The sequence below is a fragment of the Agelaius phoeniceus genome, chromosome 3 (genome assembly GCF_051311805.1).
Source record: "Agelaius phoeniceus isolate bAgePho1 chromosome 3, bAgePho1.hap1, whole genome shotgun sequence".
In the NCBI taxonomy this organism is placed as follows: Eukaryota; Metazoa; Chordata; class Aves; order Passeriformes; family Icteridae; genus Agelaius; species Agelaius phoeniceus.
The window spans coordinates 95,269,198-95,288,787 of record NC_135267.1 but is presented as its reverse complement, the minus strand read 5'-3'; the positions used below and the strand labels follow the sequence as shown (position 1 = coordinate 95,288,787).

General features: G+C 37.5%; 1 protein-coding gene across 4 annotated transcripts in view; it reads right to left on the bottom strand.

Annotated features, from left to right (window-relative positions):
* The window catches only part of KCNK2 (potassium two pore domain channel subfamily K member 2), a 132,991-nt gene that overhangs the window by 23,508 nt on the left and 89,893 nt on the right, over positions 1-19,590 (bottom strand). For all 4 annotated transcript variants that reach the window (XM_077175903.1, XM_077175904.1, XM_077175906.1 and 1 more), the window contains 2 exons: positions 6,770-6,930; positions 4,195-4,381 (listed from right to left, as the gene is read on the bottom strand). In XM_077175903.1, coding sequence (XP_077032018.1) covers positions 4,195-4,381; positions 6,770-6,930 — 348 coding nt within the window. The remainder of the gene's footprint in view (positions 1-4,194; positions 4,382-6,769; positions 6,931-19,590) is intronic.

Below are 19,590 nucleotides of genomic sequence, written 5' to 3'. Positions count from 1 at the left end.
TCCACTGTGAAACAGACTACTGATATGTTATTTATATTTTTGCCTTCTACTTAATTTAGCCAAGTTTGGGACATGTCACCTCATTTAGATTTGAAACATGTTAGATTAATGCCATTAGAAATATCTGAATATACTTTCCAAACTGCACTGCAAGTTAAAGAATTTATCTGTGCATGTGAACAATATATTGCCATTTATACAGATATATTCATGTGCCTCAGTGCAAACCTTAGTACCCAGAAATATACTTCATTGTACTGAAATCATGAGACATTCAACATGAGAAGATTTCTTTTTCTCTTTCACAAGATATTAATAATTTTGGTTGGGTTTTCTTCTGTCATGTTAAAGTCAATGTTTTCTCTTGAAAACCAGAAAAGGGATGTTTGACTATGTCCTGATATTCATAAGGCAGTGCAGGCTGTAGTACAGTTTTTCTTCTTTTTTTGCAAAAAGCTACAATAATATTTCTTCAGCTAAAAAAAGTATTTCTCTCCCTCCAAAAAAATGAAACAATTCTAAAAATTTGAAAAATTAAGTAATTTCATAATACAGAGAAGCAGTCAATTTTTTTAGAATATCGTTCATATATTTTCTTGAACATGAATTGCAAGGGCTTTTCATCTTTTCCTTCCTTGCATATACCAGGAGTGATCAGTCTATTATGTTTTCCTTAAGGCTTTTCTTGCTGATGGAAACCCCAGCTGAAGTTTCCACAGGCTCCAAATAACTCCTTAGACTCTGACTAACAAAGGAAACGTTTCCTCATTCTGGTTTCTGCGAGTAGAGTACATGGTCTGCAGGACAAAAAAGAAAGTTCTAAAAAAAATCCTGGAGAACTAAAGGAATTTCTAATATGACAGCCTGTACTACAGTCAATGATACCATTACATTCCTGAATCCTGTCTTCAGCTCTTGGTTCCCTCTTGGTACAGCTGTTGAGTAACACTCTGTTCTTTACCTCCTGAAAGTTTTTCAGGGCTTTTTTACAGCTCTTACTTGCAGTGGCACCAGAAAGCAGAAAGTTTTATGTTAGTGCAAAATTATGGGTATTTCAGAAATTTTTCCCCATACACCAACACAAATGTTAACACAACCGCAGGATTATGTGGGGCTTGTAAAATTATGATTTTTTTCCTCTGAGATGGCAGTTCTCAGAGAAAAAGATTTGAAAGTTTTCAAATATATAGGAATTTGAGCATTTTGAGGGAATTTTATGGGCTAAAACTGACACACATATATGGATTATCATGTGGGACTCCAGAGCGCTAAAAGAATTATCAATTTGACTTTTATTGCAAGAAGTACACTCTGATATAATTGCCAAGCAGACCATCACTGCCACCATTATGCTTTAAGTTTGACTATAATGCTAAGTGGAAGAAGGTAATTTTCACTGTATTGTTTAAGGAAAAAAAGTCAGAAAAACTAATAAATTAATGTCATTGTGAGGAGTTTTTCAAAATGTGCTGCATCTAGGCATCAAACAGATTGAAGCATCATTTTGTCTGCTGGTTTTTGCCTCACCATGGCAAACTAGAACCAAGACCAGCACGCTCTAGAACCACAATATTCTATCATGACCACCTCTTTTACAGCCTTATACAGAATTACAGGTCTTAACTCTTTGTGTTTCTCCCTTGTTTGCGACACCCAGTTTTCCTAAACTTCAATGAGAGTTCTCCAGGCAAAGCCTACCACAAAAATATCAGTGGCCCTTAGTCTCCACTCTGTAGTTATGACTTACATAAAAGAGAAACAAGCAAACCAAAAAATCATGAAGAAAAGGTACTAATTTGTTGGGGTATAAAAAATTCTGCATACTTCCTCAAAATTAATAAGGAAGCCTAGCTCTTAGGACAAATTCTATCAGCTCTACTGAGAATTGCAATGTCAGTTTCTTCAAATAATTTTGTACTTATATACACGGCAATGACTGAAAACTTCCACAATGCAAAGCTCAATCAATTAATACCTTACCCTCTTTTTCAAAATTTTTATTTAACTGGCCAATTATGTACTGCAAAAAAACCAAATTTTTGAAAAATCCATCAAGTCACCGGCCAAAACCAGAGTATTTTAGCTCACCCAAAGATATTATTGACTTCATCCCTGTCAGAATATAGTTCCACGGGAATGTTAACCTCCCAGTTGTGATGGAGACAGCCACTTAACCCTGCTCTTGAGCATTGTCTCTGCAAGTACAAATCCCATTGCCCCTTTAAGTCAATAACATATTGCAGTTCAAATACAAGTCCAATGCATGTTGCTCAAAGAAACTAGACAACATTTCTATGCTTTGAAATAATGAATACAGTAGGATTTGAAATTAAATAAAGAACATCTTTCAAGTGAACCATAAAAGGCCATCAGCTATAGAACAATATAATTCAAGGACATTCTGTAGAAAGAGAAAGTGTTTCCTGGTAGAATTAAAAAGCAGACAATGTAGGAAAAAAATTATGATATCAAATGGTCTACAAATAGAAAAGTCTATGGAAATTTATAATGGGAGTAATGATGAATGTACTCAGTGTTCTAGTTAGAGCCAAGTGGGCCATTTCACATAATGCTTTACAGTAAATATAACCAGGCCTTTATACACTATCATTTTTATTCCCTGTCATCCACATACCCTTTAGGAATGAAAGTCTAAACCACCCAGATTCTTGACTTAGAAACGGCATAAATTTTTTATTTAATTTCATGCTAGTTGTTATCTGACCAGAATCACAAATTGTGAAGACAAAATGAAAATAAGAAAAAGAATACAGGAAGGAAAATGGAAAGGCAGAAGTCAAGACATATACAAAGACATTTGGAAACATCACAAATAACTATGTAAAAGTCAAAAGAAATTTGATTTGCTATTTTACAGTTCAGTTCTATAATTTACAAGAATCTTTGGCAAATTTGCAAGCAGTCTAAAAATGAAGGTTTCCTGAGTAGCTTAGTATCTTCAAAACCAACTAATTTTACCCCCATTTTTCCCACATCATTTATAAATATTGTCAAGCAGTTCCAACACTTTAGAAGTCCTTGTTGGACCTCACCAATCTGAAAAACCTCTGCAAGTGACAAGACCCTTTTCTGCCATCATGGCAAAACTTCAGGCACATCTGTAAGAGGAGTTACCCAACCTGAGAACCTTGGCCTGGCACACTTGGACTCACACAACACACAGGAGGAGCCCAGAGCCTGGGAGTGTCTACTAAAAACAATTCCCTCCAGCAGAGTCTCTCCCTGAGAGCAGACCAGCACAAAAGGCCCTGTGAGCCACCTCTGCCTTGCACTGTGTTCAGAGGTGGGAGAGAGGCATTTCATGAGAGAAATGATGGTTCTGTATCAACAGAAGCATCAGATCAGGCCAAGGAAAGCAAGTCGCAGGTTTGGAGCACAAAGCTCCGAGTTCCTCATCCTCACCTCTACGCATCACTGACTTGGTTCAATGTGCTTTCTCAGCACAAACAGCATACAATTTCACAAATCTAAGAGGTGAACTAACACCACTGACATCTTTTCAAAAAAGAAGTTAACACAGAGAACTGGCCCAGACTTTTTTTTAGCTCAGTATATCAAAGTTATTTACAACTAATTCAGCTTAATGGAACCATAAGAATTGGACACGTTATCTATGGGTTGTGATAAAACTTCTCCTGACATTACAAAAAACACATGGGCAAATGTGTACTGACAAAGAGTCACAGAGTAGGGTGTAGCAGATCCTACAGAATACAGACATTTCAATGGCAGAAAGAGAGCTCTGGAATATTTTGAAAGTAAGGGATGCACACAAAACTTATATCACTTCACAGGGTGAGGAATTTCAAACAAGTCCAGCTGAAAAATGTATTCAGATTAAAATGCTCTGTTAGTGCTTGCACTTTGTAACCTGTAAGTAAAATAAAACAAAACCCTTACCTGAATGATATTCCACTTAATTTTTAATAGGATAGGACCAGAAAAAAACAGTAGGCAGAGAAATGCACCATGAATTTCACTGTCCCACCTTCTGTCTCTATGCTGTCACATCAACCAAAACAAGGACAGGCCCCATCACATGAATGAAGAAGGATAAAACTGGGAGAGAGGTACCACAAGAGAGATACTTCTGTCCCAAAACCAAGAAAAAAAATGCAGAATAAATATCACTGTGCAAAACATTATAAGACAGAGTTATGAAAAAAATCTTACCTGCCACATAGTCACCAAATCCAATGGTAGTTAAAGTGATGACCACAAAGTAAATTGCATCTAACGTGTTCCAGCCTTCTATGTGCTTGAATATAACTGCAGGAAGGGCAACAAACAGCACGCAGCCAAACAGAATGAATATTATTGTTGAAATGATGCGAATCTTTGTCTGACTCACATTCCATTTCTGGAAAGGAAAGGGGAAAGAGAGGAAACCCATTGATAATAAAACTGCACCCATGCACATCAGCACCCATCACCCCCCAGTGCGCACTACATAGCTTTAGAGGACTGCATTATAATTCTCAAACAAACAGGAAAACTCAAGCAGGATTTTATTCTGAAAAGGGTTTCAAAGCAAGCATGACTATCCTAGGAAACATTTGCCAGCAGTAAATGCAGAGCAGGGCTGGATTCTTTATGGGTGAGCAGGATGTGTAGCATTCAGTAATACCAACAGCTGATGATGTAAAAGTTTTGAGGGCTGTCTAGATATTTGAGTGAGTTAAAAGTAGTGCATGCATCTGCAATTTCTCTCATTTGGTACATCCACAAATAATCAACTAAATAAGGTGAATTTTAATCAAGTTCTCTGCAATCAAATAATCAGCTAAACCATATCCTACAAAGCAGAGCTGGAAGGGATGTAAGAGAGCCAAACCTGTCCAAGGACAAGATAAACCCACCTAAGCCATTGGCCAGGCAACCTGTGATCATACTCTTGTAATCTGATAATTTTCCTAATTCTTAACCTACATGTCAACTCCTTCTGTTTGGGTATACTGTTTATGGTCTTATCCAAGACAAATACAGAAATTGTTAATTTTCTCTTTCCACCAAATTTTCACAGGTGTTCTCTTTCAGTTACATGTTCTTTAAACCAAATTTATTTATTTCCTTTTCCTTCCCTTCCTATTTTTCTTGCAATCCCTTGGCACCAGCAAACTAGCCCATGTTTCATTAAGTGCTGTACTCAAAAGTAGATATCAAAAAAATAGCACAAAATGGAATGGAATGAGCCTTTCTTATGCTTTGCCTATTTTCCATGGCAGTATGACATTAACCCATGTTAGCATGTAAACTTCTAGAGTCCACAGAACATTTCCATAAAATTGCACCTAGACAGCTGTTTCCTGACATGCAGCTGCATAATTTATTATTCCTTCATACATTACTTTGAATTTGTCCTGCTTAAATTTAATCCTATCTAGTCAGACTGCTTTTCAAAAATTTTAAGATCATTTTGATCCTCCAAGTTTTAGTTGTCTCCCCAGCTTGAGACCATCTGCAGATTTAATGAACCACATCATTTAACTGTGGTGTATGCTATTAACATTTTTCTAAACTGCACTACAGCTAGAACAGACCCCTGCAAAATTCCATTTTGCATGCCCAGCGAATTTGACATTTTTCATCCATCCAATGCATGTCAGTTCAACCTAAAAGAAGGGATTATACAAGAAACTTGCACAGAAATCAACTGAAAATGAAATTGTGTTGTTCACAATGGATGTTTTCTTGTTTTTAAGTTTCAGTGGGAACTGTGTTTACAGTCAGCATGATCAAGGTCAAGCTTTTGTAACCCAAAACAGAGTAATAGCTTGTGTTATGGCAAAATAACACAAGCTGTTACACCTGCTCTGACCCATCAGCATCTCCCAGTACTTTAGGCAAGCTAATAAACAGAATTAGAGAGTGTTCCAGACTGCAACATCAAGATCAATGTTTTCACTCAGATATTGTCAAAAGAGGGGATGATACTGCTTTTTATCTCGGGGCATTCTTCTTGTAGGGATACACCCAGAATTAAAAAAAAGGAAAATCATTATCTCTACAAGCAAAAGAGAGGCAGAAATTGATCTCAGAACTTATATACCTTTAAGAAAAAAAAATCAGCTATGAAAACCCAGAAATTATAAAGTGTTCCTATGGAATGTTCTTGCCTTTTTCAGACAAATCTCAATGGAAATCTATGTTCTTCACTAGTACCTTGTCTGGACACGAACTGATGTTTCAAAGCCAAAAATGCCTTTTCTTAAAAAGCTTTCAAGCTTGTGTTTGCCTGTTACATAAGACTACTTAGCACAGGCCCAGTTTGCTTTGCATCAAAAACAAAGCCATGTCAGACCTTTTCCATAAAGAAAAGGTGTCCTGCATGCAAGGGTAGGGCTTGGTGTGGACTGACACTTGCAGTGCTGATGCAAACAGCTAAAAAGTTGGTTACTAAGCATTCATTGCTTCAAAAATCTCAGTGAATACATTTCCTATCACAATCTAGATAAAAACCTTTAAGGGTAAGCATCACAGCAGGCTTACGAGTAACAAGGAAAGAGCAAAACCAAAATTATTTGGGAATTATTCCTCTTCCCAGCCATAACAATAGTAGGGAATATGTCTTCACCCAATTCTCAGAGGTGTTCATTAGCAAGTTCAGACTGTGCCAAGTCCTTCCTACCTTTTCCTGTACATCTGATTGCAACAATGAAATATACCCTGTTTTTCAGGGCTTTTCATTTCACTTGTGAGATTCAGAACAAGCAGCAAAAGAACAAAATGAGGCAGTCAGCATACTCACAACAAAGGTATCTTCTACTTTGGCAATTCCTTTTCCAAAGATTGTCCCTAGTTGATCTCCAACACCAGCCAACAGAAAACCAAACAGAGGAATTCCCAATAAGGCATAGATGATACAGAATATCTTTCCACCTTGTGTGCGTGGGGAGATGTTTCCAAAGCCTAAATTACAAACAACTTGGGATGTTTAATAGGTTACACATAATACATTATAAGTTTTAAAAGAACTGTGGGAACAGAACAGTTAAAAACAGGCTAACCAGGTTAACCATATGACACAGCAAACATTCAGAGAAATTAAATGAAAATGTAGGTTGTACAATCCTCTCTGAGCTACTCTCTTATCATCTGCTACATGTAGTTAATAGCAATTGATTGATCTATGCCTTAGACTGCCAGTGTCTGCTGCAGCACCTGTAAATTACACAGGTGTAAACACAACACAGCACCTGTAAGCAACACAATTTTCCTTCACATGGGCCAAGCTTCAAAGTGAAGTGGCTTTAAAAAAGCCCAAACCACTTGGATGAGCAAAACAGGGATTTCTACCATAAATGGGACTGCCTAGATTCTTCATTATTAAAGGCCTTGGTTCCTTCAAACAAAGCTTAGAGATACAGCTCATGGCTCTGTCCATTTGAAAGTGGAAATCATTTTGTCTTCACAGGCTTGTGTAAAAGAGCAGCCCAAATTCCTGTGATGGCTCGATTGCTGCTGGTCCACTCAGAACAGAGAAAGTGAAATACAAAGAGCACAGGGTGCAGCACCTGTGGAATGCCCTCAGTACATCTCCCAGGATCAGTATTTAATGATTTGGACAAGGTCACACAGGCAGAACCCTACAAAAAAGTTTCACGAGCTTAAGTCCTGGGTTTTAATTCAAACATTTTTCTCCTCCAAAGGATCAGTCATGTTTTGAGGGAGCAGTAGCAGTAACACCCCAGAATTTCTGACATTATTTCACTTTTTAGCAGAACAACATGCCCTTCAAAGGAGGCAAAAGGGAAAACTTGTCATTAAAAGACTTACCTTTAGAAATCAGACAAAAGCTTCTTTTAACATTACCTTTTTGTTAGAAAAATAACTTGCAAATAAAAAGCAAAGTGGTTTGGCATGTAGTTGAGAAATTCATCTTAGTGTCTTAAATTTTTCATAAGAAAAACATTATATGCACACAAATCTCTCAAAGAAAATCTATTTTTCTGGAAACAATCCAAGAAATTTTATTTTTAAAGTAGCTTAACATTTTTTTCACAACCTGACAAAATTCCAGCAATATAGAGTTCATTTAATGAATGTCTTAGCTATTTATCAGCATTTGTATCTAAAGATTCTGAGCATGAAGGTTTAAAATGTAGATTTTCTTTATGAAACCTATTTACTTAATTTCTGGTTCTGCCCTCATGTAGGTAAGCTACACCAAAGCTCTGTGGCTAAAACTACTTTTTCCTTTCAGAACACACAAGACAAAACTGTCCCTCACTTAACTTGGAATGGGTTGCTCAGAGAAGCTGTGGGTGCCCCATCCCTGGAAGTGTTCAAGGCCAGGTTGGATGGAGCTCTGAGCAATGTGGTTTAGCATAAGGTGTCCTTTTCCATGGCAGGGAAGTAAGAACTAGATGATATTTTAAGATCCCTTCCAACCCAGGCCATTTTATAATTCATTACCATAAAATTAAATGACAATGGGAATATATTTTGCTCCTAGATAATCCTCTCTGAAATGAGTTATCAGACTGCACTTCTGTAAACAACAAATGCAATATTGATAGAATTCAGTCAGAGAAAAGAAAGTTGATATTTAAATTTTCCCTAAATCTTAGCTCACAAACCTTGTCAAAAAAAGGAAAAAAAAAAAGAAAAAAGAAAAGGAACAAAATCACAGGAAATACCAATTACAGGTTGCAGAGTCCTACAATCTTGTAAATGTTCCCTGCACTAATATATGAAAGAAAGCCTGCATCAGAAAACTGGGAAAATGTCACAGCAACTTTAGACCAACCCAATATGCTTCCTTAAACCAGAGTCAGGGTTAAAATTATAATTCAGGAAATTTCAGCTCCACTGAGTTCACTCTGTCCCTTCGTGCACCAAGGAGTAAAGTTTTAAAATAAAATTAGCTCATCACCAATAAAAAGGGACAAACAGATCCAAGCTGCTCTGTTTTCATAAGCATGCCTGTTCATGGATCAACAGAAGCTTGAATTGTTCCAGGTTATAATTCCTGGGAGGTCTTAATGCAATTCAGAATCAGGGGTCTGGCTACACCAGATTTAGAAAACTCATGCTAGGGGATTTGGCAGTCACGTTTTATTTACTTCTCTACAAAAGCAATGTCTTGCAATGGTGACTAAACACCAGCCCAGTGGAGCACATGCCAAGCAGGCAGTTTTGCTTGGCTGGCCCCATAACACAAGCAGGCACTCTGTGAGCATCCCAGAGCTCTTACAGAGGCTGTTGCTCTGCAGCATGCTTCTCATCTGCTGCTAATTGGTATGAGGACACCAAGTTCACATTCAGCTCTGGGTGTTCTCCCGAAATCAGACTTATGTCTTCCTTGAAGGAAGGGTGGTAGTTCATTTTTACACTCAAATTCTTGGTTTTTATCCTAAAAACTGCCAAGTGCTTTTCTTCCATAAACACAGAAAAGGTATTTTGTGATAATTGTATGATTCAATCACACATTACTGGATAAAATAGCACTCCACCAGGTAGCAGTTCATTTCTGTCCAGATGCTCACTGAGCATTACACAAACCATGGGGAGGGTACATACTTTAGTGACCTGATCTACCAAGGGGTTTCCATCACACATTAATCACATTTCCTACTGTGTCATGTTTTATAACAGTCTGCTGCTGTACACCACAGCCTACTTTGAGAGTTACACAAGTTGTCCTTAAATCCTACTCTCAACTGCTCCAGTGAAAACCTAATCCATTATTTATACAACGGGAGAGAAAATGTATTTATATTTCATATGGTTGATGTAATTCCCAAGAGGTTTGTGTCAGAAAAGTATTATTTCTTTCTTTAAATAATTATAATAAAGACAAAAAAGAGGAATTCTGTTGCTAGGTAAAAACCAAGGAAACTTAATTTTGGCTGGGAGAAGAGAACATGGCCATAGGAATTTTGCTGCATATCCCTGTGTACCACAGAGCTCCTGCATGTGGAGGGCAGGAGCATCTGGCCCCAGTAGCAATGCAGTAGCTCCCTGGTATATTTTCACTTCAGAGTTCCCCTTTCCACTCAAGAGGCAGCATAAAGGCTGCCTTGCTCACAGACAAACCCTGGGGAATCAGCCACATGACAACACAGTCTGCTGGCTCTTCCCTGCCTCAGAGCTCCCTGCTTGGATGGGATGGGGACAGGATGTGCTCACTGCAACTGCACAGGCAGCCTCAGTGCCCTGCTTATTCTTCACATTTTCAGTCCTGTGCTGCTCAAACCTTCCCCTGTTTCTGAGGGGGAAATTCCTAGAACTGGTCCATTCCCCACTTCAACCCAATATAGTTGGGTTTGATTGTGGAAATTTACAAGTTGCTTGATTTAAACTTCTAAATTCATCGGAAATCTTCTCTCAAAGCTTTTAATCAATGCTATCTGCCATGAGCAGTACAGAGTACAAAATTTAACTTGCTAAATGGAATCTGTTTCATCCAAAATACTGTCAGCATCATTTCAGACTGTCCTTCTCCAATGCACCCTCCCCACTTCGCTTTTATAACCAGGAGGATGATTTGCCTCCTAATTTCACCAAATCCCTTTCATGTTCTGCTAAATTCTCAGTATGCTTTTAATGAACAAAGGACTTGTCTCTGACAAGCAACTGTGGACAAGAAATGCATTTTACAAGGAGCTTCCAGTAACCCTTGAGTGAATTCTGATTCTTTGATTCTGTGTGAATTAAGAATAAAAGCCTATTGTAAGTAGATTGTAACTAATTGCTCTACTCAAAAAAGTAACATATTCCAGGGTTTCAGCTCCAAACTCCTAGGAGTCCCCGAGATTCAAATCACGTTCAAAGGAAATCTGTATCCCTTTGGTCAGCTATAGAGGTGGAAGCAGGGGTATGCAAAATGAAAAGGATTTTAAAAAAACAAAAAAAACCACCAAAAAACCCCAAACAAAGAAATATTTTATAGGATTCTTTACTTTCATATAGTCTTTTTGACATATTTCTGGGAGAATGAAAGCATCTGTAACTTTCCCATGAGAAGGAGATTCGCTGTTAAGCAGATATAAGTAACTTTAATAACTATATATTACTGCTTTTGAGCAAAACAATGTTTGAAGTTTCAAATTCTAGTTGAGTCTTCCCCCATGACAAACAATAGATTATATTGCAAATATGAAAAAGCTTGAAATGCTATGAATTCTCATACAATTGACATGATACTTTTGTTTAGATGGCAAGCACCCTTGTATTCAAACCTTCATAAAAAGGAAGGCTGAAAACTAATTTAAATTGTTTTTTCTGTTTTAATTAGAGAGAGCAATTCCTTTGCTTTCTAGTTAACCAATATCTTCAGAAAACTCCTGTTTTTTGATACACATTTTCAAAATGAGCATGTTTTTTACATAAAATTCCTAGACGAAGCTGGGCATCTACTGAAACTACCTAGCTGCAATTAAATATTTTCCCATGTGAGAGATTATAGGTGCTTTTGATAATTCTAAGACTAGATTTTATTTGCTAAATTGACTGGAAGAGAGTGCTACCACCTATGATTCATTTATTTCAAATACCTCAGGTAGAATTGAAAGTTCTGGGGAAGTTATGAAACATTTTCTTTCTGTACAAGGAAATGTAAATTCAAGTACGAGCAAATGTTTTCTCCATGTTTATGACAAACCTCAGATTAAACAAGGCATCATTCGTGAGATATCAAAAAGAAATAAAGTTTAAATTATCTCAAGTTTATGCTGTATATTTTAAGGTATGAGAAACTACTCTCAGCAGTAGGTTTGGATATGCAGTCCATTGATGGAAGAGCTCAATACTGAGGATAAATGGTTTGGTGAACAGGCACACTCCTAATTACACAAAAGTGGATTACAGAAAGTTGATACTGAGATTTCATAGAGTCAGAGGAAAGGCAGAGCTCCTGGCTGCGGACTCCCAGGAGGCTGGAGCCAGGGGAAGCAGCTGCCATGGCCTTGGCCTCAGCCACCAAACTCTGTGTGCCACTGTCAGTGGCGTTTCCGTGGTTCACATCCACCCTGACCACCCCACTCAATTACAGGGACTGCCCTTCTCAAAGGGCACACGTGGGTTTTGATACTGAATGTCAAATTGATTTTAAGAGATCAAAGGATGCTTTTTCCAGGCCCTAAGGAGCTATCTGGTAAAATCTTTATAAAAGGTACCTCATTGAATTTCTAGAAGATAAAATACATTTTTCCCTTGAGATCAGCACTTGGGCTCAGGAGATTAGGATTAAATATATCCCTGCCCAACAGTGTCAAAGTAGAGATATGCACTTAATCACAGATGAATAAGATATTCCTTTTAGCATAAATAATGGTCTAGACATAATCATTAAACAGAAAGGCAATGTTTGTACCCATACTGACTATGGGGAAATCCCTCCATACACTGCAGAAATAGCAAAACTTGTACTCATTGTGTGGAAAACAATCCCCATTTTTACACTGATCCCTTTTCCTTTCCTTCTCTTGACTCTTTCCTACACTTCCAGTTTGACATGCTTGTGTATGCCTGTTCTGTATATTTGCATATCTACAAACACACATTCCATGAGGTTTTATGGCTTTGGATACTACAAGTACAAGGGCTTTTCCAGTTCTCCATGTGACTTCCCTCCCAACATTGCAAAGTAGGTAGAAAATTCCTATTCTCCTTTTTACAGGTAGGTAACTGAAGCACAGAAGGAAGGAAAGTCCAAAGTTCTCTCTATCATTTAGGTCGATAACTCACACCAAACAAGTGGCTGAGCTCTATGCATTATACTGACCATTAATTAGTGGAAGTTTGTCATCTGAAGCCCCCAAAGACCCTCAGGCTTGCTCAAACTAGAGATACACAGAGATAGGTGCTGCCAATATCTAAAAGCTCTGGGCTCCCCTCCTGTCAGGGCCAACACATGTGCATGCACATACATTCCTGAACACAGAGCAAGAGAATCTGAAGGCTGAACAAGTACAAGGATTACTTGAAAATCTAAACCTCAAATGAATTGAATACAAATACTTTTGCTTTGCAAGTACATTTCTGTGCTATATATACACATGAATTTTTTCACTTATGAACATACTGTGTGCTACAGCCCTTGCTCACAAGCTGCTGCCTGTGGAATCCCATCATGAATATGCAGATAGTGCTCCTCCTTCAAGTTAATTCATCAATTGCATGTACAGAAAATAATTTAACTTTTCAATTTAAGAAATTCCTGCATGAATCCTCCTGATGGAAGAGCCCTGTGCAATAACAGAGATGAAGTTCTCTCTATTTTAGACCATGGTCTGCTAAGAAACCAAAAATCTTTGCTTTACAGAAGTTTGGTGTAATTTCTTCATAGAATTGTTTAGGGTGGGAAAGACTTTAAAGATTGAGTCCAACCATTACCCTAACACCACCAAGCCCACCATTAAACCATGTCCCCAGGTGCCACTTCTACACATCATTTATATGCCTCCAGGGTTGGTGACTCAACCACTTCACTCACCCACTCCAGCTTCTAGAAGCCAATTCTCACAGTTTTAGTCAGGGATTTGGGAACCATGTTGTCACAAATTCCTGCTGTTTATTGAGTGTTTGGCATTCTCTGGATCCCAAACTACAAGATTCTGATTTTTAGCACTAGCCCATAATTCTGTGTCACAAAACTGCAAATAGATTATTTAGAAGTTTTGATGTTCTGTCTTAAAAATAAAATACATAAAAAACCTGATTTTTAATCTGTCTGAAAAAAAGACATTACCAATACTTCTCTTATAACTAGGAATAACAGGAAAGCCTAGACTGACATTAATAAAGTGTGCAATATTCAAGAACTGACAAGACAGAGGTTGATCTCCTTTCAGAGGTTTCTTTTCATCTGTGTTCTGTGGGAGCACTAATCAAATCAATAAAACTTCTTGTAAAAGAACAAGCTATAAATATTCATAGAAAGTAAGTTTCCTTCAAGTCAAAATGCTGTACTGGAGAGGTGAAGGAGTATTCCAAGAAAGGTCTCTGTATGGATTTGGCAGTATTCAATAGCTCACACTGAGTTGCTAAGGCAATTTCTAAAGGAACTGGGTAATGATTATTAAAATATTCTTAGAAGCTTAAACATCAACTCAGATGGCTCTGCCTCCCAGCACAGATTCTGCATTTCATTCAGCTGTCACTTTGCCCAGTAAACAGTATCTACATCTCATCAGTAGTAGAACTTCTGTGCCTTTTTCAATTATTTCCTTTTTGTTGTTGTTGTTATTGTTTGCATTAATTTTTACCTCTAATTCTTATTCTAACAAAATTGAATCGGCTCCAAAAACCAGAAATTCCCACTTGCTTATTTCCTCTGAGTGAGATAGCTTCATGGGAGCAAGATGCCAGGCTAACACAGCTAGCAAAAACATGATGCACTTTAAAGTGAAAAGTTTATATTCCACCCTTGCATGGAACTTTCCCTAGCCACATATGCTTATCAAGTGTAAACATATATCAAATATGACAAAGCAACATTCATTCTGCAAAAAAACTTCATTAGCAATATACTGATGTGCAGATAAAATACATTGTTCCAGGTGATCCACAAAAAAACTAAAAATAGTGAATTTTACATGTAGTGACAAAAACAACCTGATGCTACAACTTTAATGGAAATCTGAAATAACTTTTTTCTAGTGTTTGATGGCTTTCTTACAATCATTTTGTTTCCTAGAAACAAGTTTGCATTTTTGTTTACAAATAAATCAATTCTCAGTGGGTGTTGGGTAAAACAGGCTCTTGCTGGCCTCTCCATCCTAGGGACAAGGCAATCCATATGCTTTCCTGCAGAACAGAAAACCACCCTGCCTGCACATGTTTCTATCTTCCCTACAAAAAATAAAATGTGGTAGAAGCACTCACAAATTAAGCTTTGCCAGACTTAGAGCAACAAACTGTAAACACACCTTGGGGTCAGTGAAGTCACAGGTTTAAAACAAGAACTGCAAATCCCATAATCCTGCAAGCTGACACAAGTGGTCAAAATGACTGCAGGTACCCTGACCTGTTAGGTAAACTACAATCCTCTTTCTGGTTTTAAACTTTTCACACACCCTGTTTCACTTCAAGAGGCCTTTCCTCAGGTCAATGTTCAAAAATGCAATTATTTAGCCTCATCAGTTTTTTTCTTCCTGTATCTATCCTTCCTTGTAAGCTACACATATACAGCCCATTTATCCAGGGAAATCCTGGCAAAAACAGCAGTCCAGGGCAGATGGGCAGCAATGATAGAAATACCTATAGAGGTAGCTATACCAGGATGGAAAAATTCCTCATTTGCACATATTTAATATATGTGCAAATATATTGCTTAATATTTATAAGACAAATAATAAGAAAGAAAATATGTCTTCAAGAGAAAATATACACACATTATTTTGTGCATAATGTCAAATAGCTGAGTATTTTATTACTACTAGTAAATAACTGCATTACTTTATGCAGTCCTACCAGCATATTATAAAACAAAAAAGGTTAAGGTTAAAAAAGAAGGAATACTAACAAAAATAAAAGGCTCTGAAGATTTTTATTCATATTATTATTTTCTTTAAAAAGAAAATTAATATTTTGCCAGTGAGGTTCACCAGGTGCATGAAGGTGTGAAGTAGCCTCTTATTCCTTGTTATTCTCTTTTTTCCCCTCCAAAAATCTTTGGAATTAAGACTAATACAGAATAAGTAACTTCCACTGAATTTCCCCTTTGACTTCCAACTACTTATATGTTACGTGCCTGATTCAGCAAAGCAAGTAACATATTTAACTTTAAAAATATTTAAATTTATCTCTATTGAGGTTAAATAGCTGAGCATGAGCATACTCATTCTTTTAGCACATACATCTGCAAAGAGGAACAAGCACATAGTTTGTCAAAGGAAATTTTTAGCAAGTTTTCAACTGATTTTTCAACACTGCCATGATAGAAATCACACTGTCACCAGCTCTTTAATTTCACAGAATTCCACACCATGTAACAAAAGATTTTTGATAAAATGTCATTATCCAAGCAATTCAAGAAAGTGCAATTACAAGACTGCAGAAATTTTCCAAAGAACAAGAATTAATTTCTGCTTCCAGAGCTTTTAGTTTTCAGTGACTTTAAACGATGCAGGTGTGTGGGATTTTCCTCTGCAGTGAGAGTGCTGCAAAAGGCAGTGGAGGATGAGCCCTCTGTGCCTCACCAGCACCTAGCACTGCCTTTTTCACTGAGAGAAGGGTCTTGCCATGCCTCTTCCATGCCTCCATGCAAGACCCTTAGTGAGCTGCCACTCTGGACATTCTCACTGATTCTTTGGCAAACAGAGCAGTCTAAAGATGGGGACCTACAGAAAAGAAGTTTCTTATAAAAGTTTATGGTTCTAAACAGAAGTTCCTAACAGAGAAGCAATTGAACGTAAAATTTTCTCTGTGCATGTTGTGAAGCCATTTAAATTATTATTGTCAGGCAGTGCAAAATAAATTCCAAATGTTTTTGCTTTTAGTACACTGAAGTATTTTGGTTATATTCCCTGCTTGCTTTTGAAAAAAGCCAGTATCATTTACAGTAGATTTACAGGAATCTCAGCACATAGCAAAATTGTGAGCAATTATTACCTTCATACCTTTTTTTAAAGTATATAGGCTGTGATTTTTCTTTTACAAAGCAAGTGGAATCTTTTAGAAGTCTCTAATCACCTCACCTGCACATATGAAAGTAGTTCAAATGGGGATAGAATGCTCCATGAGACAGAAGAAGGCTTTCAGCTAAAGATCTCATATTTATAAAATCTTGTATTCCAGTTTATGAAGGAAAGAAACACTAAAACAAAAATATATAAAAGTTGCCTACATGTAAAGATACTTCTCAAGCATCATTCCACTTCTTTTCCCAGCCTCCAAAGGCCTCAGCTGGAATATAAATAGCTAAGCTAGAGTGGACTGAGCCATCTGCCTCTACAAACACAGCTTTGGGGCTTGTTTGGACTATGGGATATGTATTCACCCTCCTCTAGACCAGTGTGGAATATGGTCTCAGACCAATCACACCAACCTAGAGTAAAAAAAATAAAAATAAATATCAAGCAAAGGGAAAATCAAAAGGAAAACAACTGGAGCATCTGACCTCAGATCACCAGCTCTTATATTTAATGATTCTCACCCTCATGGCTGTGAGGCACAAGGTACAATCTACCTCTTCCCTGGTCTTCCCAAAAGACCCCCAGGTATTCCCCCAAGCCCAGCTTTAGATCCCAGTGGAGACTATCAGCCTTCTGTCCTATTTAAATCTAAATTGCTTGAGGGCATTTTGTGCAGAGTCTGAGAGCACACCTGAGAGCAAATGATGACCCAGGAAAGACACCAGAAGCTAATGAAGTCCTGGATTGCAGCACCACTGCCAGTCAGTAAAATGAAGGCAGAAAAGGAGAAGGAATGGCCTTTGAGGAGTACATATTGATGTCGTTCAGTATAAAAGTTTTAAGTTTAATGGATGAAGGTTTGATCTAGCTCCTACTTTGAATAAATAGTTCTGCCAATTTGAAATCACAAAAGCCTCCATTTACTTTTTTCTCTGTCTCTCCTTAAGTGTCAGTACATGTTCTGAAAGCCACAGCTCCCTTTTCATCAAAAGCACAATATCTCTTTGAACTGAAAAACAAGTTAAACATTTTCCTGAATATAAAATAATATTGTTTCTCTTCCCCTAAAACATGAAAGTACATATGGAGATACAGACAGCACAGCAATTATTCAAGCTAAGGACAATAAATCTTAATGACTTTTAAATAGAATTGTCCCTGTACTGAGAAGACACATTAATTAAAGCATACCCTGTGCTCTTTTTCAGTCTTTTAAGGTGGATTTTAAAAGGGAGGTAAGAACAGTAACATTTATATATATTCTAATAAGAAGAGCATTAATAGCATTTTCAGCAGATAGTATATATCGATATTAATTTTTCTATTGTTATTATCATACTCTGATATGTGTTTCAGAAAATAACATCTGCCAATTAGACCCACTGAAGGTCACTACTACTCCATTACTACCAGAATAAGCAAATAGTAGATCAGGCTCATCCTTAATTATAGGGGAAGCTTCATCAACATTTTAGCTACCGTGAATTCCATATAGGGTCAGTTTGGAAAAGAAAATGCATAGAATTTAACATTTCCCAATATATATTTCAGGGAAAAAAACCTATATAGAGAAAGAAATCTGCACTCATTTTCTTTAAATGCATTTGTATTTTCACTCAGAAGCTATTTGCCAGGAAAAAAAAAATTTAGATGTCATTTTCTCCCTCCAAAGATTCCCATTATTTAGGAATATGTGATCCTGAAAAATCAAACCAATGTAAGCAAGAATCTATCCTAAAGGGTTTCTAAAAAGTCAAATGCTGCAAATTAGTTTCTTCATTTTTTTTGGCAAATAGCAACAGCTGATTTTGCAGAAGCCTGCTTAACAACTGCGAACAGAGAAAACAATACAATATATACTTCCCCAATATTACTTGCTTTATACTCATCTTGAAAAAGGAAGTTAGAGTTACTATCTAGTGTCCAAATACGAGAACAAAATTGTCTCCTATTTTAAATATGACTCCTAAATAGAATTAAAATGGAAAGATATTACTCAAAACATTTTGCGACTCCAGCTGTTTTTACTTATGGGATCTCATTTTCCTCAAGCAGCCAGAATGGCACCTAACTGGTATAACTGGGAAAAGAGTTACTGCTTTAAAAATATCCCACCCAATGCCTACATTAATTTGTTTATGCTGCAATTGTCTGATTCTATTAGAGACTATTCATCAAAAGAATACCATAATCCTCAGATTATAAGAATTAATTTTCCAGCAATGAATTAAGATATCAAACTGAAGCCTAAAAATTTTCAGCTCACTTTAACCAGGACTTTTTTGGGGGACCAGAAATATTTGAGAAAGCATTTTGTCAGTTAGTTAGGTATATCTTGCAGCTTAATCTGTTAACACAAAAATGGGGGAGGGGGGGATGTTTGTTGGCATTTTGCTTTTTCAGTACGGCTCTGTGACTCTTGGCAGGAAAAGAGCCATCAAATGAATTATTTATGCTTACACACCAACAGATGGAAGCTAAATGACCAAGCAATATGTGTTGGCAGCCCAGAAAGCCAACCATATCCTGGGCTGCATCAAAAGAAGTGTGACCAGCACCAGAGTGATCCTCCTGCTCTACTCTGCTCTGGTGAGACCTCACCTAGAGTGCTGCATCCAGCTCGGGGGTCTCCAAAAGGGGGATGGGAAAGTGCTGGTGCAAGACTAAGGAGGCCATGATCAGAGGGCTGGAGCACCTCAAACATGTAAACAGCCTGAGAGAACTAGGAGTGCTCAGCCTGGAGAAGAGAGGGCCTGAGGAGACCTTACAGCACCTTCTGGAACCTAAAGGGGGCTACAAGAAAGCTGAGAGGGACTTTTTACAAGGCCTTGCAGGAATGGGACAAGGGAGGATGGGCTTAAGATAAGAGAGGGCAGGTTTAGATTGGATATTAGGAAGATGATTTTTGCTGTGAGGGTGGTGAGGCACTGGAACAGGTTGTCCAGAGGAGCTGTGGATACCCATCCTTGGAAATGTTCAAGGCCAGGGT